General features: G+C 37.8%; 2 protein-coding genes across 5 annotated transcripts in view; both read right to left on the minus strand.

Annotated features, from left to right (window-relative positions):
- Positions 1-2,081: 2,081 nt before the first annotated feature.
- Positions 2,082-8,734, minus strand: sinhcafl (SIN3-HDAC complex associated factor, like). The gene is made up of 6 exons (XM_079592165.1): positions 8,462-8,734; positions 7,073-7,211; positions 6,292-6,391; positions 6,095-6,209; positions 3,830-3,980; positions 2,082-3,739 (listed from the first exon to the last, which is right to left on the minus strand). The coding sequence occupies exons 1-6, from the start codon at positions 8,571-8,573 to the stop codon at positions 3,562-3,564; spliced, it is 795 nt and encodes a 264-aa protein (XP_079448291.1). The 5' UTR covers positions 8,574-8,734; the 3' UTR covers positions 2,082-3,561.
- Positions 8,735-11,185: 2,451 nt separating this feature from the next.
- Positions 11,186-25,679, minus strand: part of dennd5a (DENN/MADD domain containing 5A) — a 73,718-nt gene continuing 59,224 nt past the window's right edge. For all 4 annotated transcript variants that reach the window (XM_079587984.1, XM_079587985.1, XM_079587983.1 and 1 more), the window contains 9 exons: positions 23,465-23,593; positions 23,006-23,127; positions 22,589-22,734; positions 21,281-21,399; positions 21,026-21,204; positions 20,826-20,908; positions 20,619-20,742; positions 19,703-19,871; positions 11,186-13,122 (listed from right to left, as the gene is read on the minus strand). In XM_079587984.1, coding sequence (XP_079444110.1) covers positions 12,939-13,122; positions 19,703-19,871; positions 20,619-20,742; positions 20,826-20,908; positions 21,026-21,204; positions 21,281-21,399; positions 22,589-22,734; positions 23,006-23,127; positions 23,465-23,593 — 1,255 coding nt within the window. In that variant the 3' untranslated portion in view covers positions 11,186-12,938. The remainder of the gene's footprint in view (positions 13,123-19,702; positions 19,872-20,618; positions 20,743-20,825; positions 20,909-21,025; positions 21,205-21,280; positions 21,400-22,588; positions 22,735-23,005; positions 23,128-23,464; positions 23,594-25,679) is intronic.

Genomic DNA, 25,679 nt, shown 5'->3' on the forward strand with positions numbered 1-25,679 from the left:
GCGAGACATTTTAGTGAAACCCGGCCGCGGCGGGATTTTAACACTGTAGCTTCCCTCGAAGCAGAAGTGCGCATCCTGGCTAAAGACGGGGCTTTCCGGGACTCCGCGCTTTCTTCGTGAATTCAGGAAGAAAAGGGCGCGGGTCGTGAGGACGGTAACGTACGTTCCTCTGCAGAAAAACAGCCATCCAGCCGGTAAGCGCATCGATGCTGGTCTTTCTCCGTCGACGCTCATGAGCGGCGGGGGAGGGGAGATCCTCGGAGCTCGCCCATCCGAAGCGGGAGAGAAAAGCAGTCTTCCTCCACAGACGCGGCTTCACCTTCCTCGTTCATGACGGACGCGGCGGCACACAGCGGCCCTTGTCCGTCGATCATAGAGTCCAGCGAAGCGGGCGGAGAAGCTGGCGGCAGCAGCGGCGAGCACCTCGTGGTGAAGGGAGGTTCCGGGCTCTGCTAAGCACGGCGCTTTTCACGGCGCGGCACTACAGCAGGCGGAAAAGATGCAGCTTCAGTAAATGAACGCCAGGCGAGTCCGCAGAGTCACCGTAGGCATCAAATTACAGCGATGGCAGCCGCCATCGACGAGAGCTGAAGCTGCGTGATACTCACAGGCAGGAAACACAAGCACGTGGTCCCTGTCGCTGAACGGGGCTCTACACGAGCCACAGGAGGTGCGAGGCATCTTGAAAAAGACGCTCGGCTCTTTTAGTGGTGGAAAAACTGTGTGTCGCGACGGCGAACACACACACAAAACACACACACATAATGTAAAGGATATTCCACGCCGGAGAAGCGCAGCAGGGAACGGCGGCTGAAGGCGGCGAAGACCAGCGGCTTCAGGTAAGAGGCGCGTCCTGCTGAGGTGCTTGTTCCAAACGGCTGTGGCGGCTCGAATCCAATCCAACGATGCGTGTAGCTCGTGAATTTTAGAAAATCGGCGTGTTAGACAGCTATGCTCGTATTTATAGGCCTAGGCCACGCCTGTTTGGGCGGGAGGTGACGCAGAAGGGCGCGAAGCGCCCTCATTGGTCAGCGTCCTGGCCTCGCATAGGCTGTGCTTTTCTGGCAGAGCAGCCAATGGGTGAGCTGTATTGCTCCGCCTAGGTTGTATGCTTCAGAAAAGCGTTTTACAATATTACAAAATTAAGGATTAATTTTTGGCTTCAATCTCGACAAAGAAATATCTTTCCCGTAGCGTTCTTCGACGCAGTACGAGAGAACTCTACGTAAGAGAACCAAGGAATTATTACATAAACTTAATGTCTAATGTTTAAATTTGTTTTTACGTTTAGGCCTATGCTCTTGGAAGCAGGACTTGCCTACATCTTGGAAGTGACCCCAAATTGACAGGTCGAATCATAAACATTATAACAGGCCCCTAGGCATTGTGAGGGGACAAAAAACATTAACGAAGCCGTTTTCATCATATAAGGCACAGGTTAATATAAATGTGCAGCCTACATATTGAGAATTAATATTATAATATAATTTGTAGTCTTTAGTAAATTAAAGTGACTCAAAGTGCACCAGATTAATGAATTTATCTTTAAAATGTACAAAAAAAATTCGAGCTCCACTTAAAAAAAATATTGTAGGCTGGCTATTTGATGTTCTATGAAAAATACAAAAGTAATTCTCTTATAATTAAAAAATGTAGCCTACATGATCAGGGGGTTTTCATCTCCGCCTCGTTTTGAGCCAGGAAAAACCATGCATATAGGCTACAGCCCCCCTAAAATGAAAATCCTACAATCACCCCTGGTGTTTGAACCTCATAATTAAATACAAAAGGAGGAGAAAAAACGCAAAAAAGTCCATCCAAGGTCTTTTTGAAACCCCCCCGCCCACACCACCACCTCCTCTTCCTCCTCTTCAATAGGCTGGCTACGGACCTGTTTAAATATATAGATAGATAAATAGAGATATACACACACACACACACATATTTATTATATCTATGGGTCGAACGAACGTCCGACTTTGAGTGACCGCAGCATAATTGCATAACATCCCTCTCTTCTTCCAGTTTTCCCATATTTAATGTATTGAAGACTACCAAAAAAACTGACAAAGACAAGATTTACTTTAAAAGTTTTATGAAAATACCAATGTGAGGAAAATTGAGATACAAAATTTTATCAATGGTAATATTACAAAAAGTATAAAAAAGAAAGTGCACTAAAACTTCTTTACAGCATTAATTGTACAGACAGCTTTGAATAAATAGCATAAGTTAAAAAATGACAAATGAACGTAATGAAATGATCAGCTAAATCTCTGGTAAGGCACATTGACTGAGAATGTGCCACATTAATAGTCAAAAACATTTTTCCCTGAAATTTATCGACATCTTGTGTTCGCTCTCATGTATTTTAGGAACGAGAGCATCAAGTCAACACTAAAGTTGACTCAAAGTATTGCTGGTGAATAAAAACAAACATTCATTCAAATAATAACCTAACCAAATTCATAAACTCCACAATCTTGCTCAAGTTCAGAACCAAAGCAACTTCCCCCTGCCCAAAGAAAAAGGCTTTTCTGTCACATCGACAACATTTTGATTAATCCAAACTGTAACAATAAAAACAAAACAAAAACAAAGGCTGCAGTCAATATATCAAGGCTGAAAGACTGTACAATTTCATCTTCGATTACCTTTAGTGTACAATATTGAGACATGGAAAAAACGTGGTTAAAAACACAGTGTAAAGCCTGGTCGGAAATTCATCATTCAGTAATATCTCTTACTTTCTGTATTATAACACTCTCATACAACAATAACATAAAATAAAATAAAAAATACAAACACCACCAACTGATCATGCCTACAAATACATTATGCATGCTTTCATATGCCATTGTGTAAATGATAACCATTTAAATACTCTGAGATTATGCGTTTTTAGCATCTTGGTTTTAAAGATTTACAAACCCGTAACCGTATTTTAAATATTGAGAAACATCTTTATGCCAAACCAGAAATAAATGAGATTTTACAAGCATGTGTCCAAAATTCACATTGTGAATATTGTGCCCAAAGAAACCTTGTCAGTAAATGCATGTGTGTGTGTGATTTAACAGAGCAGAAGACCGCAAGGTAAAATATTGTATTTGCTTAAGTTAAAAGTACACCCATCTCATCAATGCCTTGGCTGTAATGTTATATATAGCAACTTTACATTATTCATCTTTAACCCGTGAAACTAAATGCCAAATAGAAGTCTTTTGGTGCACTGGAATGGAAAATAAGATTATATTTACAAAACACTGGTAACTCCCAAAAAAAATTTACAGTAATAAAAAAAATGGATTACATTAAATTTCCTAACTCAGACCTATAAATATGTCCTAATGCCCAAATGTTTATCCTTTTTGCGGTTATATATAAAAATAAGAAAAAAGGTACAAAACTTACATTTTACAAAATAGGCATGAAAAAATAATAATACAAAAGCAATGGGAAAACTCAACTCATACACAGTCATCTAACAAAGGGAAGATATCAGAGTCTACCACTGGAGACAAAGCTATGAGGGCCTCGAGGAGGGTGTGCGATCGGGGATCACCAGCTCTCCTTCATGACCTCTGGGAGAGGGGAAGGAAGTGTTTGGGAGATCTGAGAGTCCGAGGAGGATGCCAGAGCGGGACGCTTCTTGTTACAGCAGGGCTTGAAGAGACGCGGGTCGATGATCACCTCGCCGAAACGCCCCTTGTAGACAATCCCACAGCACACCTTCTGCCTGAAACACATCCGCGGTGTTATTCACCGGCTCAGCCACTAGGGTGTCAACATGCATTGGTAAACAGAAGGAGAAGAAGAAGAGGAATACCTCTTCCAGTAGGACAGGTCGAGAAAGGAGAACCCAGACGGGGTCGGGCGCCTCTGTTTTGTCTCGATGTCTGAGCCATCGTCTGATTGGTTACTGTGGCTGGGGGACTGAGACGGAGACATGCTGGATGTGGTGCTGTGGGCATCCGAATCTGTCAAGACACGACGGCAAACATATTAACATCTGCAAAAACTGTACTATTTTAGGTGGCGATTTTGTATTAGTTTGTGTGATGTGAATAGTAGGAGAAAAGGAATTAACAACACCGGGCCGTTCTCTGCAGACATTTGTTGGTGCAACTCGAAAAATTTGAATATCATGCAAAAGTTCACTTATTTCAGTAATTCAACTTAAAAGGTGAAACTAATATATTATATAGACTCATTACATGCAAAGTGAGATATTTCAAGCCTTTATTTGTAATAATTTTGATGATTATGGCTAACAGCTTATGAAAACCTTTTCACAATATTCTAATTTTGAATTTGGGGTTTTCATAAGCTGTAAGCCATAATTCATCAAAATTATAACAAATAAAGGCTTGAAATATCTCACTTTGCATGTAATGAGTCTATATAATATATTAGTTTCATGATTAGCGCACGATATTCTAATTTTTCGAGTTTCACATGTAATATTTTGAACCGAAAATTATTGCCTCATTGTAATTACACATGTTTTTTAAGTCAGTTTAAAGGCTTAGGTCTTTGTTTAGGTCTATTTTTATTTCCCACAAAAAAAGTATGACTACTTGATTAATTGTAAAATGATTACTCAATTACAAAAATAATCGTTAGTGGCAGCCCTATATCACAGAATAATCCCATGTGACATTTAGTATATATATATATATAAAAAAAAAGTATCTGACTACTCGATTAATTGTCAAAATAAATAAACTGATTACTCGATTACCAAAATAATCGTTAGTGATTGACAGCCCTATATCACGTGACATTTCATATATTCCAAGTGTTCTGGTGGTATTTGATAGCGTTTGGTGAAAAACAAATCAAAACGTAATGCATTTAATGAAAGTCTTGAGCGTGGCCGTTGGTCTTCTGTGCTCGACTGCGCGTTCACGAGTTTCTATGAGTGCCGCAGTTCACACACACTAGCCCGGAAAAAGCCAAACTAGTTATGAGAAATCAAGATAAATTTTTTTTTGGGTAAACTTCCAAAAAACTTGGAATATACAACATGTGACATGGGATCATTACTGTATTTTTTTTTTTTAAGCTTGATGCTGCTCAATGGCATTATATGGGCGAGCACGAGAGTTACGTTTTGTTGTTTTCTCCCTTTGTGGTCCATAAAAGAAAAAAGGGCATTAAAACAACACCAGGGTGGGTAAATGACGACTTAAAGGAATACTCCACTTTTTTTGGAAATAGGCTCATTTTCCAACTCCCCTAGAGTTAAACAGTTTTACCGTTTTCCAATCCATTCAGCCGATCTCCGGGTCTGGCGGTAGCACTTTTAGCTTAGCTTAGCATAAATCATTGAATCTGATTAGACCGTTAGCATCGCTCTCAAAAAAATTACCAAGGAGTTTCGATATTTTTCCTATTTAAAACTTGACTCTTCTCTATTTACATCGTGTACTAAGACCGACAGAAAAATTATAAGTTGCGATTTTCTAGGCCAATATGACTAGGAACTATAGTTGGGCGCAATGATATTACAAACTTAGCGCCGGTCACGTTGGAAGTTACCGAGCTGGGGACTATTTTCAGGCACTGTGTAATATCATTGCGTAGTACGGCAGCAGTTCCTTGATTATTACGCAGGAATGAGAGTATAGTTCCTAGTCATATTGGCCTAGAAAATCGCAACTTCTCATTTTCTGTCGGTCTTAGTACTCGATGTAACTACAGAGGAGTCAAGTTTTAAATAGGAAAAATATCGAAACTCTTTGGTCCTTTTTTTGAGAGAGATGCTAACGGTCTAATCAGATTCAATGATCTATGCTAAGCTATGCTAAAAGTGCTACCGCCAGACCCGGAGATCGGCTGAATGGATTGGAAAACGGTAAAACTGTTTAACTCTAGGGGAGTTGGAAAATAAGCCTATTTCCAAAAAAAGTGGAGTATTCCTTTAATTTAATGGTGCTTTTTTAAATGAAGATGCATCCCTAAACATAACCGTCACAAGCAAATCGCACTTAAAACATACGAATTAACCACACAAATCGCCAAAATATAAAAAAATATCGTTATATGAACCATCATAAGATTAGATAAATAAAGTAAAAGTGCGACTCACTTTGCCTTTTGAACTTATGAAGCTTCTTCAGTTTACTTTTCTTCTTTCCATCACTATTTTTGACTTTCTTGGGTTTGGTCAGCTTGAATCCAGGTCCTGCTCTGGCATCAACCACCTTGGGACGGAAACAAGATTATTCTCTAAATGTCCGGAATGAAAATGGACGATTCCAGTGAAAACCAGAAAACGGCCCTTACATGATTCCAGTTCTTCTTTGATCCGTGCGGTAACTTCTTCCAGCGCTTCACCAGCAGCACACAAGCGTTGCAGATGTCCCCGACCCGGTCCTCGGCCAGACTATGAACAATAGCGCAATAATATGAATATGACAGAAAATTTATTTCAGATTCTGATTATTTTATTTAATGCCATGTCAGCATTAAAAGCTATTTCCATGGCAAAAATACAAATATCATATAAAACAAAAATAGCAAGTCATATTTATTACAGAATTTTTTTAATTAACATGATAAAATAAAAATAAAAAACCTTTTCAGGCATAATCTTATTAAATATGTCCTTAAGTGAAGTAACTTCATAAAAGAGCATTCTCAGAAAATGTATTTAAGGACAGATCTCATTTTTAAAACATCAAGTATATGACAAGAATTGTATTGCCCGTTATCAAAAACAAATCCTAATGGAATTCCTCTCTTTTTGGAACCAATCCCAAAGGGATCACATAAGCTGGGAAAATTAAAAAAGCTCATCTAGTATGATATTATTTAATTCCAATATGCTTCTCGTTGATCTATTTAGGATCAAAAATTGTGATTGAAAATGATTTTTTTGGAGGGTTAGAATCATGAAATTCCTAATGGAATTCCTCTTTTTGGAACCAATCCCAAAGGGATCACATAAACTGGATAGTATGATATTAATTAATTCCAATAGACTTCTCGTTGATCTAATTAGGATCCAAAATTATGATTGAAATTTTTTTTTGGGAGGGGGGTTAGATCATGGATAAACACTTACCCGAAGCAGAGTCTGAAGTTCTCCTCATATCTGCTGCTGTCAGTGAACCGAGAACTGGATGACTTGGTTTTGCAAATACAACACCCCTCGTTACTGCGGTAAATCTTGGATTTGTGGAAGCCGAACATCTTTACGGGCTCTAGAAATGAATGGAGAGCGTCATTAAAACAAAAGGTCTCCTGGTAGTTTTGCGCGGGGGATTGAAGGGGGCGGGGGCACAAATACATCTCCTGAACTTGATCATTTCATCGCGTTTTGCTCCAGAAGTTAGGAAGAAAAATGCGGAATCACAAGCGTGCGTCTGGGATTAAACCCCCGTGTTTTGCTTTGAACCCGTCTCGTCTGCATGACCTACTTCTGATGTTTGACAAAAGCTTTCGCAGCAGACACTTAATACACGATCATTCACTCGCACGGGGAAAACAAACAACAGCAGCATGTGTGCACTGGGATTTGATTATTTGGGAAATCCTAGAAAGAACGATAATGGGATTTTTTAACGAACTATAAACTGGGAACCCATTTTAAACAGGAATCCGCTAAGAATCAAGTCCTACTGGATAAATACATTTCTATTTTGTACAGTCCTTTAATTTCTGGTCTTATTTGATTTTTGTTGGATTCCCATTTAGTCGCTCCCAATAATGATAAGAATTCCTTTGGGAATTTTGACATGGGGCGAAGCGGGTGAAATAGGCGGAGTTGTAAAATCGAAAGTACCATTAAATGGGCGCCTTGTTCACGGGGTTTTAGACAAAACACCAGGAATAAAAACACTGGGCTAATACTACTTAAAAACACCCTTTTAAACGGTATAACGTTATCCATAAAATAATTAACATCGCGCGCTTGATACATCAACACAAACGCGTGAAAAACAACATTAAACATGGCTCATTCACACATTAAAAATAATTATTTTGATGAATTGTGACATACAGTATGCTCGGGTTTATGTTTTTTTATTAGCTCGTTCGCGCCATATTTGCATATATTGAAACCAAAAGAAAGCTACACGGACATGTGTCGTAAATTAACATTCACGCGCGCTTTTAAATCGCTTAGGAAGCGGTTTCTAAAACAACACACGGATGATATTACTGTTAAAATACGGTTTGAATACGATCGCTACTCTGAACTTGGCCAAACAGTGAGCGAGCGCCAAACGCGCGTCCCATTAACAATAACAGCTAGCCCGTTAGCACGCGACCATGCCACGCTCCACGTCCACGCGCGCCAAGCCCCATTGTTGATGTAAATAACCGCGCTGCAAACGCACTAACATTACACACACAACACGTTACGCACTCCGATGCTGACATTACAAACAGTTAAAAACGAGATGCTACATTCGTGTAAGTTAGTTCGCAACAATAACAAAGGACTTACCGTCAGAAACTTTGAATTCCGTCCGTTTTACTCGTCTGTACTGCGCATGCCTTACTACGACCACACACAGAAACACAAATGAATGGTGGGGGCGGGGCCTGCGTACAAACATTGAGTAAAGGGGTTTGTCGGAGGAAGACCATATAAGGAGTTTAGACGCCAAGTTTAAACATCCCTTCAACCAATCACGGCGCTCGAGCTTGGCATTTAAGAATGTTTCATCCGGGGAAGTACACAAACGTTCCGCACGTAACGCATTGTTCTTGTTGTGACTTGAATGTGTGTGAATGGACTCGTTTCCCGCTATGTTAGCTCGCCTCGAATGCTTGGAAATTGAATACGGGACTGTTTTTGTGAATTATATTATCAAACACGCTGAAATGTAACTTAATGTTCCTGATAAAAGTGATTATATTATGTCTTATCTTTCAGTCAGTGAAACACTAGCAGCATTAAAAAAAAAAACAGTATCATTTTTTTGTAAAGGATATAATGGGTACATATCTTGTCCATGCACTTTTCCTGACAACTCATCAATATTAAATATAAATATATTTTTTATTTCATATCGTTAAAGTTGAAGTTCTTTTTTAAAAACTTGCTTTAAAAGTATAAAGTTAAGCAATGAGAGATCTATCTCTTTTTTTTTAGTTTTTCACATTTTTTTTATCACCCTTTTAATACTACAAACTATTCCACGTAGTCTCTCAATCAATATGGGAACTAAACAATACAAATCTGATACTTAAAGGCTGTGTAGCAGGGTTAATTTTTCAACGAATTTGTGCAATTTGCTTGTTGGTAATAAACATTTAAACTGTTATCCATTGTATTTTATGTTGTTGGGTATCACAAAACAGAATAATTATAATAGAAAAAGCAAAATCCTGCTTAACCCTCTGGGGTTCTTCGGACCAAATGGTCCCGAAGCTTTTGAATAAACATTTTTCAAAAATCATAGCTTCATCGGAATGGTCCGAAATTTGGTAACTTTGTTGGTACTTGGTATATGAACACCCAAAAAAATTGGCGACAGGATTTGAATTGTCTAAGTGGTTGTAAAAAAAATAGTCACACTCAAGACCTTCGGGTCCAAATGGTCCCCCATAGGAAATGAATGGGAAATTGGCAAAAATGTGAAAATACAGAGTTTTTTTGCGCGTACAATCTACAAATCAGCCACGATCCAGAAAAAAAGCACACAACAGTGAAGGGGTGAATCTATAAAACATCAAGAGTGCAAAACAGACACATCACACACACACACACACACACACAAACACACTTTTATACACATACACACTAATAAATTCAGATTACATAAATCTATTTTGAATTTTTAAAAATCACAGCTTCTTCGGAATGTTACGAAACTAGGTGACTTTTATGGTATTAGGTATGTGAACACACAAAAAATATTGAAGTCATGATCCAAGCATGCTAAGTGGTCATCACACTTCTGCTCTTTGGTCAAAAATGACCCCCATAGGAAATGAATGGGAAATTGTAAAAAATATGAAAACACAAGAGTTTTTTTGTGCATAAAATCTACAAATCAGCCAGGATGCAGAAAAAAAGGACTCAACAGTGAAGGGACGAATCTCTAAAACATCAAGAGTGCAAAACAGACACACACACACACACACACACAAATGAAAGCTAATTTGACTGTATTATAAAGTAAAACTGGCACTTCAAATTACCATTTAAACCAACCAAACTAACAAAAAAAGACAAAAATAGTCTTTGAGAATCTGTTATTATATTTTAAAATCAATAACCTGAAAAAAAATTGGCAAATATGTGCAAAAATCACTAGAATTTGCAAGCCTTTCTACAGAAATCTGTAAATCTATCTAGTGGTAAAAATGTGCTATTGCGTGATAAAAATGCTCAGTGTATCCACCAGATGGCACCAATCTAATTAAAAAAAAATGTTTCATGAGGCCTAGGCTTGACTCTAAAATGAAATACAGCTTTAATAAAAAAAAAATAATAATTACATATATATAAAAAATTTATATTATATTCAATGGGGAAAAATGGGTCATAATTATTGCATAAATATTAAACCAACCAAACAAACAAACAAAAAAGACAAAAAATAGTCTTTGAGAATCTATTATATTTTAAAATCAACAACCTGAAAAAAAATTGGCAAATATGTGCAAAAATCACTAGAATTCGCAAGCCTTTCTACAGAAAGCTGTAAATCCATCTAGTGGTAAAAATGTGCTATTGCGTGATAAAAATGCTCAGTGTATCCACCAGATGGCACCAATATAATTTAAAAAATTGTTTTCATGAGGCCAAGGCTTGACTCTAAAATGAAATACAGCTTAAAAAAAAAAAAAAAAAAATTACATATAAATATTTTTTTTATATTATATTCAATGGGAAAAAATGGGTCATAATTATTGCATAAATATTAATTACAAATCATAAAATTATCTCAAAACACCAAAAAAGAAAAGAAAAAATATTATAAAAAACAAGTAAAAAAAATTTTTTTTACATTTTTTTTAATAAATATTATTCCCACCCTCCCGGACCATTTGGTCCCGAAGGTCCTAAGTGTGACTCTGAAACGAAGGACACCAGAGGGTTAAACTGTCATAGGACATGGAAATATATATATATAAAAAAATCCTCACAACAATATACGGTAATCAAATGTTGCTCTTGATGAAAGGTTGCATCATAAAAAAAAGGCTGAAGCATCATAACCATATTGAATTGTCACCTTTAATACATTTTATACACTGTACACAATTGTTCAATATTTAACACTACATTACACTGCTTTGTCTATAAATGTATCGAGATAAAACACAAGAAAGAAAGAAAAACTCCCAGAATGCTCATGCCAGCTGTGTTTGAACAGGAACCAGAACATTCATGATGAAATTGGCACATGAATATCAATCAGCCTTTGATGTGCTTCTCCAATGTATATCCTACGAATGATGCTAGCTAGACTCTAAAAACAGGCGAATATTTCATCAATATTCAATAACAAAACGTTGGAGCTGTAAATATTGCATAGCAGAAATAGAGGGGCTGCTGGGGTCTAACTATAGGGACACAAACACAGCAGCTGTGCCAGTTTAATTCTACTTTAAATATGGCATTAGAGTCGCCCACAGTCGAGACCTGGGATACATCGGTTGCGGCAACTGCTTATTAGGTGAAACGCTAACGTTATCCTTTTTCCATTGATTGTTCTCGTTTTTTACAGTCTCTCTCATAAAATAAGTTTGGACATCACTTTCAGACGTCGTATCTATGATTTTAGGGGATCATAATAAGCTTAAGGAGACGGTTCACCCTTTTCCTGCGGGGAACACAAAAGGAGATATTTATATGAAAGTCCAAGCTGCTCTTTTCCCATTTAATGAACCGTGGTCACCATTCACTTTCATTGTATGGGGAAGAAAGAAAGAGGGTTTGGAATGATACGGGTGAGTAAATTATGTCTTTTCTGCTCACAAAGACTGCATTTATTTGATCGAAAATACAGTAAAAACTGTAATATTGTGAAATATTATTACAATGTAAGATAACTGGTTTCTATCTCTATAGTTAAAAAAAAAAAAAAAAGATTCCTGTGATCAAAGCTGAATTTTCAGCATCATTACTTCAGTGTCACGTGATTCCTGTGATGCAACATTTTGCATTACAGGAATAAATAACATTTTTACATGTATTAAAATAGAAATCAGTTCTTAACATTTTTAATGTTTCACAATATGAATATTTTTGATCAGGTAAATGCAGCCTTTGTGAGCTGAAAAAAAAAAAAAAAAAAAACACATTAAAACATTATTCCAAGCTTTGACCGGTAGTGTAACTTATGGCGCGAACTCTTTCTAATCTATTTAAACTGATTTGCATTTGAAATCACACAAGCCTCTGGCATTGTTTTTTTTTAAAAGAAGAGCCTTTTCCATTTTTCTTATCTTTTCTTCCTTTCTATTTTTAAGTAAAATATGAATTCCCCACAAGTTGTACTTATAAAGCATACTTCTACATCATTTGCTTGAAACTCTGCATGGTGACAGTATGGATTCGATTAGAGCACAGAGCAAGCAACCTGACACATATCAAAATAACACTGTTCTTCTCTGAAAATATAATAACAGTTTTTCTTACATGTTTTCCTTTTAAATATAGCCATTGTCAGCAGTCCACAACAACAACGAAAAAAATATTGAGCTTTCAATAAAACGGTATAGCACAGGTGGGAGTTTTCACCTTTCCAGAAACGTATGAATCAAAATAGAGGACATATTCGAATGTCAGTTGATAAAAATGATGACACGTTTGAAAAGACTCATTGCACTTAATATATGGCAAACATGACAGTAGCTTTAACGTAAGCCAGGTTAAGTCCTTTTGTTCAAGTCTCCATGTAAAAAAAAAAAAAGTTAGTCCATGGTCCCGCTGATCTGTGTGTTAGTTCTGTATGGAGACGGCGTTAGATCCCGATGCCTTTGACGAGAGACGCCTCCAGAGTGATATTGAATTCCTGCAGAGTCTGTAGCACTCGAATCAGAGAGTTCACCAGAGAGTGGTCCTTTAGGAGCGCCATGTCCTCGTACATTTGTGCTGTGATTGGACACTCGGCGAGGAGCGCGATCCAGTGGTGCAGCAGGTGATCTCTGCAAGCAGGAAGACAACACATGTGACTAAAGAGCAGCATGTCACTTTTTATGCGATATTCGAATATGCATTCGAACATGACGTGAAATATCCGTAATCTAAGTAAGGAATAATTGACGACAGGCCGTTGAATTATTAGAAAAATACTAATACTAACTACTTATACTACAGTTACCACACCTCGAAATATTGTTCAGATGATGTATTTCAAGACGTTTGTAAAGTTTTTGTCATTAAAACGCTCTTGTATGTAGGACTAATTCCTTGCGCATCTAAACTGCATGCTCCGTTGCTAATTCCAAAACGTCATTTTAGAGTTAGTAACGGAGGTTTGAGCCGCTGATAGCAGACTAAAGGCCACTTAATGCTGGACACACGTAACGACTAGAAACATTCTCTGACTGTGAATGCAGCAGATTTTAAACACCGCTGTGAACACAGACTGAACGCGCTGAACACGCGTGCATGCAGATAAGTATCAAATTACATTCATAACCGGCCTTACAGTAAGTGTGTCCCCGGCTTTATGCAGTTATTAATGCAGTTATGAGAGAGAAAGAAGCATTTGCGTCAATATTATTATTTATTTATTCAATTCGTTGTAATTAATTCGTTCATTCTTTTTTTTCTATTAGTGACAGACTAGCCTAATAAATGAAACACAAAGCCCTTTTAACAAGTATAGGCCAATCAATAATTTTTTATTTGTTATATTATCTGCAGCAGGACTATCAATTTATTGAAATATTCTTTTTAATTTTCTATTGATTATATATAGGACTATATAGGCTATATACTTCATTTATTAAAATTAAACTGCATGTTTCCATTGATTGTGAAGTTAGACATTGAAAATCACAGATCAAGCGCATGGGGCTGCAGTTTTCTTGTTATGAATTGTATCCTATTTTCCGTTATTACAGTTGACTTTGCGAAGTGATATGGAACTGTAATACGGTTAAGACCTGCCGGAACTACTTTAGCCGTGCGGTTCCCTGAATATAATTGCACACCTCAGAACGTTCGTCAACCAATCAGATTCAAGCATTCAACGGCCCTGTAGTATAACTATAAATAAACTATCCGGTTTTTAAAGTGCCATGTGTAGCGCTTTTTTTTTTTTTTACAGTCGTTTGTTTTTTATTTTATTGTTTGCCATCTCATTTACTCGCCAGTAGCGGGCGCTCTAAACGTATTGTAGCGTAGGCCCATGACCAAATCAAGCAAATAATAGCCCCGGTATTATAGCACCGCTGTTTTAAAAATGGAAGATAACGCACAGAGCGGCCAGCCAGGGGTGCGTTTCCTGAAAGCATCGTTAGCCAACTATGGTCGCAAGTTCCGTCGTTATCAGCATAGTTCAACGATTTGGTGTTTCCCGAAACCATCGTTCCAACGAACGTTCGCAAACAGCATCGCAAACTTGTGTGGTTGGAATAGCATAGTTTCTAGTTTACATGAGATGTAGACTGAATAAATCCTTATCTTTAGCAAAATAAGCAAGCTGACATTCAGTACAACCCGTGTTATTTATTTAGAATACATACAAATGTAATTTACGTCGTTTAGTTTGTCAAGAGATTTAAAGCACCGTTTTTGAAGACTGTGCATGTGCGAACGTCAGAGAGCTGCACGGGTCCGATTTTGTAAATCCGCACCCGCCCGTACCCGCAGGGCTTAAAACCGCATCCGACCCGTTTTCCGACAGCAGCACTAATTAAAATCCGCAACCCGACCCGACCCGCTTAAAATAGAACCGAGATCCGACCCGCACCCGAAATAAAATCAGTTTAGTCAATCAGACACACTTTTTTCAAATTTGTATTGCCTTTGGCGGCTTGCCTTAACACAAGGACAACAGCCGAAGCTGTCAAAAAGCCGATAGCCTGTAGGCCTACATGGCTAACGCGTTACCACAAAACAATTCAATTTCGTCTAGCACATCAGCTTCACAATTTTATATATATTTATATATTGTTTCATCAATATTAATTATATGAGAAGTTAAAAGCATAGTAGCCTAAGATCATACGTTGTGCAATATGTCGGAGACAGAGGCAGACATTATTGACCACTTCATTATAAGTTTCTTACTGTATAAAGCCTTTCTTTAAATTGAATTTCGTTTTGTATTAATTTTATCTTAATTTTAAATGATGTTTTATAACCAATTGTCTGAATTTAATAAATAAGAAGTAGCCTAATAGCAGGCATCAGGACACGGAGCGGATCAACGGCGCATGAACTGGAAATTAACGAAACTCAGCGTATAAGCTAGGCTACATGCCTCACAGACCTGAGAAACATATAGAAAGCTTGAAATGTGTAGCCTACTTTTAAACAAAACAATTCAAAACGAAAGAAAACAGCTCTGTCTCCTGTCCTGGCTATATTTGACATGGCCTATATAGCCTATTCAATAATCATTAGGCTACTTTTCCCGTTTCTTTGTGACGTTTTCATGAACGAGTCATCACCTCTCAATAGTTAATATTGTTATTTGGTGTTCAGTTTATACAGGTTTTCAAATGTTATTTAATAAAAATATTATTTTTTTCCCCTGTGGCTGTGTTTGCATTAAAGGGATAGTTCACTTTGAAATTAATTTTTGATATGTTTTATCTTACCTCAAGGACATCCAAGATGTAGGTGTCTTTGTTTCCACAGTATTTTCAATTTTGATATTTTTAGGTCAAACCGTTCTTGTCTGAAAGTCATATCATGCAGGTCTATGGGGTCCACCTCAAAGAGCATGCACAGAGAAGTCCAAATGAAACATGGGCCGTTTCTCAATACAAAGTACGCAAACTTCGGACTTGCGTCCTTGGTAGTTCAGACTTGCCAAGTTCGACTTAGGAGAACGAACTCCCGAGGACGAGAGGACGCAAGTCCGGTTATTCTGCAAATGGGACAGCGGCGTTCTTGATCGCGTCACTCAGCACGCTCTGGCTACTCCGGTTATCTCTTTATGTATATTTAATCAACAATAAAACGAAATATGGTATAAAAAAACACTCTGCCTCTTTTCATTTAAAAAAAAAATCTTAAACACATTAAATGGCCACACAAATGTGGTTCAGGCAACGTGTACATTGATTATCTTCACTGCATAACAACACGAAATAAAACGCAATCCTGCTTCTTTTTGCTTTCATTAAAAAAAATATTAAACATTATTGAACATTAAAACTGACATTTAAAAAACAGACGGGGTTGTGTCATTTTATTTTATTATACATGTACAGTGAAGAGAATTTATAATAAAATTAATATAAAAAATATTATATATATTTTAAAATATATAGCCTAAAATAAAATTACACAACCCTGACTCTTTTTGTTAAATGTCCGTTTTAATGATCTGATATCCAGTATAAAAGTATAAGTAAATAAAAATAAATAAAGCAAACAATTCAGTCAAACATAAGTCAGCTTAAAATAGCCTATAGCTCAAGTTAAATAGCCTAAATATATACAATTATGAAACTTCACTTTGCCCTCAGCCAAAACGATTTGCCATGGAACACATTATAGATTAATGAGACCAAAGATCGCCCGTTAGATATAGGCTAGACAAGACAAATAATATCTCATGTTTAACCACTAGACTAGAGACACCAGAGCCAGCGGCAAACATCAGAAGCACAAGCCGAGGAAAAGCTGGTCCAGTCGGGGTTATTGAGCGCTGAGCGCCCGGTGATCGCCTGGATCTCACAACTCCGAAAACGTCAGATACATTTTTTAAATAGGCGCTATCTTTATAAATAAACCACAGATTTAAGCTTTAAACAACTACATTCTCGACTGAAACACTCTTAGAATTACATTTCGTGACACGATAACAGTAGTATTTTGATATTACGCGGGTTTTCTCCTCTGCCATTGACGCTTGCTGGTGGGACGAGATGCATTCTGGGATACCTGTCTGTCTCAAGTCTGCACAAGTCACCTCTACATGCATCCTCGGTAAAAGGGGCGGATCAAGAACACATCCGGGGATTTGAACTGGACTTGGCTAGATGTGAACTTTTGAATTGGGACAGTACTTGGGCAGCGACTGATGACGTTTCACAAGTCCACAAGAACACAAGTACAGACAAGAACGCATATTGAGAAACGGCCATGATTTAATGACTCGTAAATGTAAGTACACATTGATGGCCTAAGACACGAAACGAGCGGTTTGTGTGAGAAAACGAACAGTATTTATATCGTTTTTACCTCTTGTAACAAAGCCATGTCCAAGTGATCTGAGAGCGCGCGCGCTTCCTTCTGTGTGACGTGTGCGCAGAATGGTGCATAGATATGTATACACTAGATTTCGCATTAAAGACATTCGTTCCAATGAACTGCCGTAGCCAAGGCGACATCTAGTGTATATACATCTATGCACCAGTCTGCGCACACGTCACACACCAGGAAGCGCGCGCGCCCTCAGATCACTTGGACCTTTTACAAGGCGCCGCATCTCACTGAACCCGTGTTTAGACCCGCGTTTCCCCGTGTCCGACCCGACCCGCACCCGTATCCGACACAGTTGGATATTTTTCACCCGTTTGAGCAAAATTTGCGGGTCACCCGTCGAACCCGTGCAGGACTCTGGCGAACGTGCTCAACGTATTTAAGAACGAGCCAAATATTGAGTCTGGTAATAAAGCAAAATAACTGAGAAAAATTAGAAATGGTCTTCAGATGTCATGTCTGTAACTTATATGACAAAATCTAGCGTTAATTCGATCTCAAACAGATTAATTAAAATAAAGTTATTAGTCCACTACGTGCGAGACGTCATAAACCAACGTGGTTGAACGATACTTTGCGACATACGGTTTCGGGAAACAGTCGTGACTAGCTAGTTGATTTCTCCAACGATGCATCGTACAATGGTAGTGAAGCAGCGAGCGATATAGTTGTACGGGAAACGCACCCCTGAGCGGACAATTACGACCCCAACTCGTTTAAAAAGCAGTGTCTATCATATTTTTAATTCTACACCGTAGATGGTAAAGTAACCGTTAAAGATAAGGTTCTTTTCTCAACATTGACGCACAAATACCTGTGTGTGCCGGGTCTGTGCGCTCCGAACGTGTGTTCTCCACCGCGGGGAACATCGTCAATAAAAAGAGAGCCGCACTTGATCCAGATCAAGTTGATAGATTGGTGTTTCTAGCAATCCTGCTGCTGTTTAAGTTGTCACGTTGTTGTGTGTGCCGTGCTGTTCCGATTCAGTGTTTTTTTTTTTTTTCATGTAGCCTAATTTTGTGATTGGCTATGCAGGCACTTCATATAGATTAAGTTGATAACTTGCTGTTTTAAACATTAAGTCAAAAAAAATTTAAAGACAGGCTATGGCCTGAGTCCTGTTTATCACTGTCAGACTGTTAATACATTTGTGATTGCATCTCCGTTACGGTGTTTTTTTTGGTGGGGGCGTGGGTGGGGCTCGTATATATTCGAATATATTCGAATACATTTCTTGATATTTGATATCCGTTTGAATTAGATTTTTCTCAAAAGTGACAGCCCTAATGTCAATTCAAATAAGGGCACATATAATACACCCTTTTCTGATTTGCCCTGTCCTTTAGTGTATCATATACTGTTGCTGTTTGTTCATGTAAACACTCCGCAAAGTTAGAAAATCGAAGGGTGTCGATCTCTCCATCAGAAAACAGGACGTTAACGTAACTTTAGAATAACGTTCAACAAACCAAAAACTAACGTTCTATTTCCGTTAAAAAAAAGATTTCCTGGCTAACCAAAAACAAACTTTAAAAAAGAATGTTTCAGGAACCAAAAATTGTTAGCTAGGGATGAGCTATATACCGGTAGACACGATAAACCGATAGAAATGTGTCAAATCTCTAAGAGAAATCTCTATCGTGGTTATGCGCAAGTGACTATATGCCGTGCTGTCCTGTCATGAAAGGTTATTGTTTTAATGCGTTTTTAAGCCTCGTTCAAGCACAATAAGCAGTGAAGGAAAACTCATTTCTGTATATGGCGCACTGTCTAAGATGTTTTCTGAGCGCACACATAAAGCCACTGCTCATCCAGCGCGTGAGAACTGAAATTAGTTATTTTTAGGTTTAAACATTTGGTCTAAAAGTGACAGCAGCCGAATAAACCTAGTTAAAGTTATTCAAACAATCTCTCACTGCTCTTGACTGAATCACTTTTCTAACTTGGAATACATTCTTATTTAATATTTAAATGAAGACTATGCAGTTTTTTGTACATTTGACTACCGGTACTTTATACAATGAATGTAGTATTTCTTATTTCTAGAGTTTGATGTTTTCAGGTAGGTCTATTTCATTTGTGTCTTTGCTCTACTGTAGTTTATTGTCCTATTGCTTGTAATTAGACAGGAACTGAAGCAGAGTGTTTCAGGGTGAAAGAGGTGCTGCAGAAATGTATAGAATGGAAAAAATTTGTGTTTCTTTTTCTTTAAATCATGTCAATATTTTGTGGCTGATACCAAACATAGTTATGAACTTGTAAAGGAGGATAACATGAGCACTTTAAAATTCAGAAATACTTAAACAAGTCAAAAATTTGACGTAAATAATGACCAACCTGGCCCCGAGACACACGAGCATCTGAAACTTCCCATCTTTGCCGATGTTTCTGGGTGTGCTGTTGATGGCGCGCATGAAATGGCAGAAATGACGGACTCTCATCAGCCAGTTCTCGTCCTGGGTCATCTGACTCTGTTCCACACTCTCAAAGTAAACCTGTGACTTTTCTGTGGTAATACAGAATATAAACAGGAGGATTTAGGATCATTTGCAACATTTTGAGGTATCATTCATGTTCCCGATAGGATTTAGATAATAACAAACTCCAAGTCTCAGCTTCAAACTACAGAAGACTAGCCAAGATTTACAGTAAAAATAGTAATATTGTGAAATATTATTACAATTTATACCGTTTTCCATTTTAATAAATGTGAAAGTGTAATTTATTCCTGTGATCATTACTCCAGTCTTCAGTGTCACATGATCCTTCAGAAATCATTCTAATTTATGCTCAAGATATATTTCTTATTATTATCAATGTTGAAAACAGCTGTGCTGCTTAACATTTGTGGACAAAAAAACAAAAGCATTTTTTTTTAGGACTCGTTAATGAATAGAAAAGTTCACAAGAACAGCATTTATTTGAAAGTATTTGTTTGTAATATTATTAATGTCTGTACTGTCAGATTTGATCAATTTGATGCATTTTTCCTTAATAGAAGTATTAATTCTTGAAAAAAAAAAACTTTTGACAGTAGCATAGTGAATAAAATGGCACATAAACAAAACAAACAGTGATTGATCCCTTCACATGTCAGTCAAGCTGCTCTTCCTGTCTAAGTGGGTGGCTCTTGACCAAAATATGCAGTATAAATAACACCTAATCATGTCTGATAAGACAAACAACTCCTAACACCAAGTATGAGAAATTAATAATAAATAAATATTGTATAGAATGTAACAGTATTTGTTACCTAGAAAGTCCCAAATGAAGACGTTCTTGAAAAGGCGCGGTGACTTGAATCCATGCTGGAAAACCTGCTCTAAAGCCCATACTAAACCATACTCTCCACACAAAAGCAACGTGAGGCTTCCTCTCTACAAGAGAAGAAAGAAGAAAGATCATCAATATGTGCTGATTTCATCCACATTTCTCTTTTCCACTGTTTGTTTGTCTTTACCTCTTTTTCTGGCTTATGGAAGTGTTTGACGATCCCATTAATCGCCTCTCCCACTCCTTCCTGGATCTGGCCTGTGTTTAACTCTAGAGGGCACACAATGGGAAACATGCTTGAGATAACAAATATCCTCCAGCAATAAGTGCAGTTATAAAATCTATAAGCTGTGACTTTGGACTTTTATGAAATTTCCAAGTACACACTTGGTTTGCTGTTTGGGGAAATGGTGACAAATCTTCGCATCATCCCGGGGGATTGCTGCATTGGAGGAGTCCGGCACATTCTTTCTTCGTTCTCCGTGTTAGTCACCAATTCGCCCACCAGTATCCTCTCCAAGCTGCCATCATCCACTCCTTTACCCAGCCAACGGCCGCACGGAAACCTACACAACAGACAGTCAGTTGGGGGACTAATAATGAATAATGTGATTATAATGCTACTAAAATCTTGGCACTCACTTGTAAGTGTGCCCTGTGATCCCATTGCGGACCATTACGCACTCCACTAGCCACTTAGCATACAGCCCTGAGTTATCATGGCCCATCTGTATGGTGGTCAGCTTCCCCAGGTTCTGGCACTGTGTGAAGTACAGACAGAATTATGCAACAAACCTCGAACAAACAGATTACCAAAGGAGGAAGTCACCTTGAGCTTTTCAATAGTCAATATCTAGCATGGTGCCCAAAAATACAGCAAATTATATAGTGAAACTTTACTTTATCACTTTTTAATGTGTTATTTTTTTATTCTTATTTTTCTTAATCTTATATAAATGTTCTTTTTATTATCTTGTGCATGTATGTATGCATGCATGCAAGTATGTATGTATGTATGTATGCATGTATGTATGCAAGTATGTATGTATGTATGCATGTATGTATGTATGTATGTATGTATGCAATTATGTATGTATGCATGCAAGTATGCATGTATGTATGCATGTATGTATGCAAGTATGTATGTATGCAAGTATGTATGTATGTATGCAAGTATGTAGTATGTATGCAAGTATGTAGTATGTATGCAAGTATGTATGTATGTATGTATGCAAGTATGTAGTATGTATGCAAGTATGTAGTATGTATGCAAGTATGTATGTATGCATGTATGTATGTATGCAAGTATGTAGTATGCAAGTATGTATGTATGTATGTATGCAAGTATGTAGTATGTATGCAAGTATGTATGTATGTATGTATGTATGTATGCAAGTATGTATGCATGTATGTATGTATGTATGTATGTATGTATGTATGCATGCATGCAAGTATGTATGTATGCAAGTATGTATGTATGTATGTATGTATGCATGTATGCATGTATGTATGTATGTATGTATGTATGCATGTATGTATGCATGTATGTATGCATGTATGCATGTATGTATGTATGCAATTATATATGTATGCATGCAAGTATGTATGTATGTATGTATGCATGTATGTATGTATGTATGTATGTATGCAAGTATGTATGTATGTATGTATGCAATTATATATGTATGCATGCAAGTATGTATGTATGCATGTATGTATGCAAGTATGTATGTATGTATGCATGCAAGTATGTATGTATGTATGCATGTATGTATGCAAGTATGTATGTATGTATGCATGTATGCAATTATGTATGTATGTATGCATGTATGCAATTATGCATGTATGCAAGTATGTATGTATGTATGTATGTATGTATGCAAGTATGTATGCACGGGGGTAATGCGCAAAAGAACGTAGATGTGTCGTAAAAGAACGTAGGTGTGTCACCTCAAACGTAATCTCCAGAGTGTGTTTGGGGACCTGCAGGACCCCAGTCTCAGCTAGTTCCCCTGAGACGCACACCCAGGGGTTGGCCGTAAACATGGAGCCACCTAGTTTCTTACTGGGAATGATGACCACATGGTATGGTATCACTGTGAACAACAACAAGGACGAGGTCAAGAAAAGTTTATTTGATACAAGAGTTAATATAATAATTCATAAATCCCATATCAGATCTAGGCAGGTGGAGCTGGGGAAGGTGGAGGGTTTCAGGGTTTAAAACCATTAAGCTTTTGCAGTTGAAAGTAACAATATAGACTGTATATATATTGTAAACACTATAACTCAGCCCTAATTGTTACTCTCAACTGCAGAAAGCTTAATGGTGTACTGTGTCTGCAATCCGAGATCGATGCCTCTTACTAATCGTGGTGAAGACATTGGTAAAGCAGAAGTAGTCCACCGCGTTGAAAGAGAGGAGATGGTAGAGGAACTGCTCCTTTTCATCATCACAGCGCAGGAAAGCATATCGCTTATAGAGTTTCCTTCAAATAAATACAACCAAACATAGTAAATAATACAGCTTTAAAGAACACAGAGATGAAAGTTAAGTGCATGTTTAAAACCCCTGAAGAAAATGAGTTCAAATGCATTTCAGGTCAGAAGAGAACACCACAAAGAATGTGGATGAGCCACTTCAGTTCAAGGCCCATTAATAATACATAAAAATAAAAAAACACTTCATTTTTAATGGAGCCTTATTCTTTTGCTGTGCTACATCTCTTACATTTGAACTGTCTCTTATCCGAGTGTTCGTCTACAGTACATCTGATTCATGATAGTGCCTTCTACGCCACTAAAGAACCAGTCGATGGGTCTTACTTGGTGAGCTCATGGTCCGACAGCAGTTGTTTCAGGTGCCGGGACAGCAGCTTCTTCTCCATGGAGAGACGCACCCATGCCCTGGCCTTCCCAACATCTGTCTTGATCTCGCTGATGTTCTGGATGTGCCTGAAAAATGACAGATAGCAGATATCACATACTGATAATAACAGGATTTCCAATTCCAATGCCACATCACGACATGCGATAAAAGGTATGTTAGCGGCCCCTAAGCTAATAACTAATGATCTTTGCAATGGATGTGAATCAATCAAAAACGAACTTTAGCTGGACAATAACTTTATTCTAGAGCTGTTGTAAAGTCAAAACAATCTCTGTTACTTTAATTTCCTAGTATCAATGTAAAGCTGCTTTGAAACAATCTATATTGTTAAAAGCGCTATATAAATAAAGGTGACTTAAATACTCTGAGTGAAAGGGTATTTTATTTTTCTATTGGTTTTCAAATTCCAATGGATTTTGTCAATAAAAATTCACCAAAAAACAGTAAATTTGATGGCTCAATAGACCTTATGTAGCTCCGCCCCTTTTCAGCGCTATGCTCGTTGATCTTGCATATTTATGAATGAACGGCTCATTTTAAAATCTTCCTACTGACATTTGTTAAGACATCTGCTTTAAACATTACAATCCTCATGATAACTTTAGTTAACTTTACATTAAAGCTACAGTATGTAAGATTTTAAGCCACAAGAGGGCGCTGTTTCCAACAATAACAAAGGCGAAGCTTGATGACGCTATGAAGGAGAGTGGAACGATGGGAGATGTCGTTTTCAACATGAGACGTATGGAATTAATGAATCATGATCACGGATGATGTAATTTATTAGTTTTTGTATTACCTGTACGTCTGAACACGAAATTTTATGTCATGATAATGAATTAACTAAAAGGAACGCGAAATGTTATGCTATATTATCCTGTTACAGCTATTTGTCAAATGATTTGTTAGGTTGATGCTGTGTAGTTTTAGGATGTTTATAGTTAATGAAGTGTTGTTTTACGTGTTCAAACCAATCGTAGTAAAATTAAATTTGAACGGACATTTGCAAGTAATGGCTCAATATTTTTTAACAACAGATATCCGATTGTATTTAATTGCACTGCCATAATCTCGGTCACGGACTGGCCGGCCAATGTGGGCCAGCCCACCTGCTACACAAATATATTAAATAAATGACGGAAATCATAATAGGCTATTACATGCGTGGGTGCGGGGATGCGGCCGACAATTTTGTATAATTTATAATGTTGATATATCGCATCTCGATAGTGTCGTGGGCAAGTGTGCCATCAATATAACGTGGGAGACCCAAGTTCGTGTCCCAGCTAGAGGAACTTTACTGATTTTGTCCCCCTTCTCTCTCTCTCACTTCACTTTTTGTCTCCATCTCGAAAACGCCACACCGATATTTATCCTTGTTTTATTCCTCCGTTTGTCACAAATTCTGCGTGTATCCCCAATATGGACGCTTACGTTTTGTTGGCACTTCAATACTCGCCAAAGAGTAATCGTGATCCATGATGTACACAGCTATAACCACCACTTCCGCATTTGTCCACGTGATATTGCGGAAACCAAGGATAGAGCGGATATTGCATCACTGACAGGCGACATTTTTTTCCGGGACGGACAATTATTTAAAATTTGAATTTATCTGAAATAAAAAATCTTTGGAGACTTTTGGGATATTGTAAGTACATAACTGCAGGAAATATATCACACTGTCCAAGTGATTTTTGGATTTTTTATTACAAAATTGTTACATATTGTATCTTTAAGTAAATCCACTTCAAAAGATGGTTAATCTTGGACAGCAATGCCATAGAGATATAGAGAGCGACCGCAAAAACGGAAGTTCAAAGACAATATTCTAAAGATGGCTGCGCCCTTGTTTCTCTGGTGCATAAGATCTATAAGAATCAAAAGGGCTCTTGCCAAGATAACGCCGTGCACAGGTTCACAGCACTGAACACCCAAGGCATTCTTGCAGTCCAATGGGAATTCGCCAGCGTTTCAGGAGAAAATGGGGGCAGGAGAAATGTCTCAGACTCCCTAGAGCATCAGCCAGCCGCTATCATGCATGCCACGTCCAGACACATTCTCTTCCACTCCACCTCTAGTAGTCAACACTGTCTGACCTTCCATTACATAAATGCATTATAGCGTTCAGTGCCGCCCTCCAGACTCTGC

The sequence above is a fragment of the Phoxinus phoxinus genome (genome assembly GCF_949152265.1).
Source record: "Phoxinus phoxinus genome assembly, chromosome: 2".
NCBI lineage: Eukaryota > Metazoa > Chordata > Actinopteri > Cypriniformes > Leuciscidae > Phoxinus > Phoxinus phoxinus.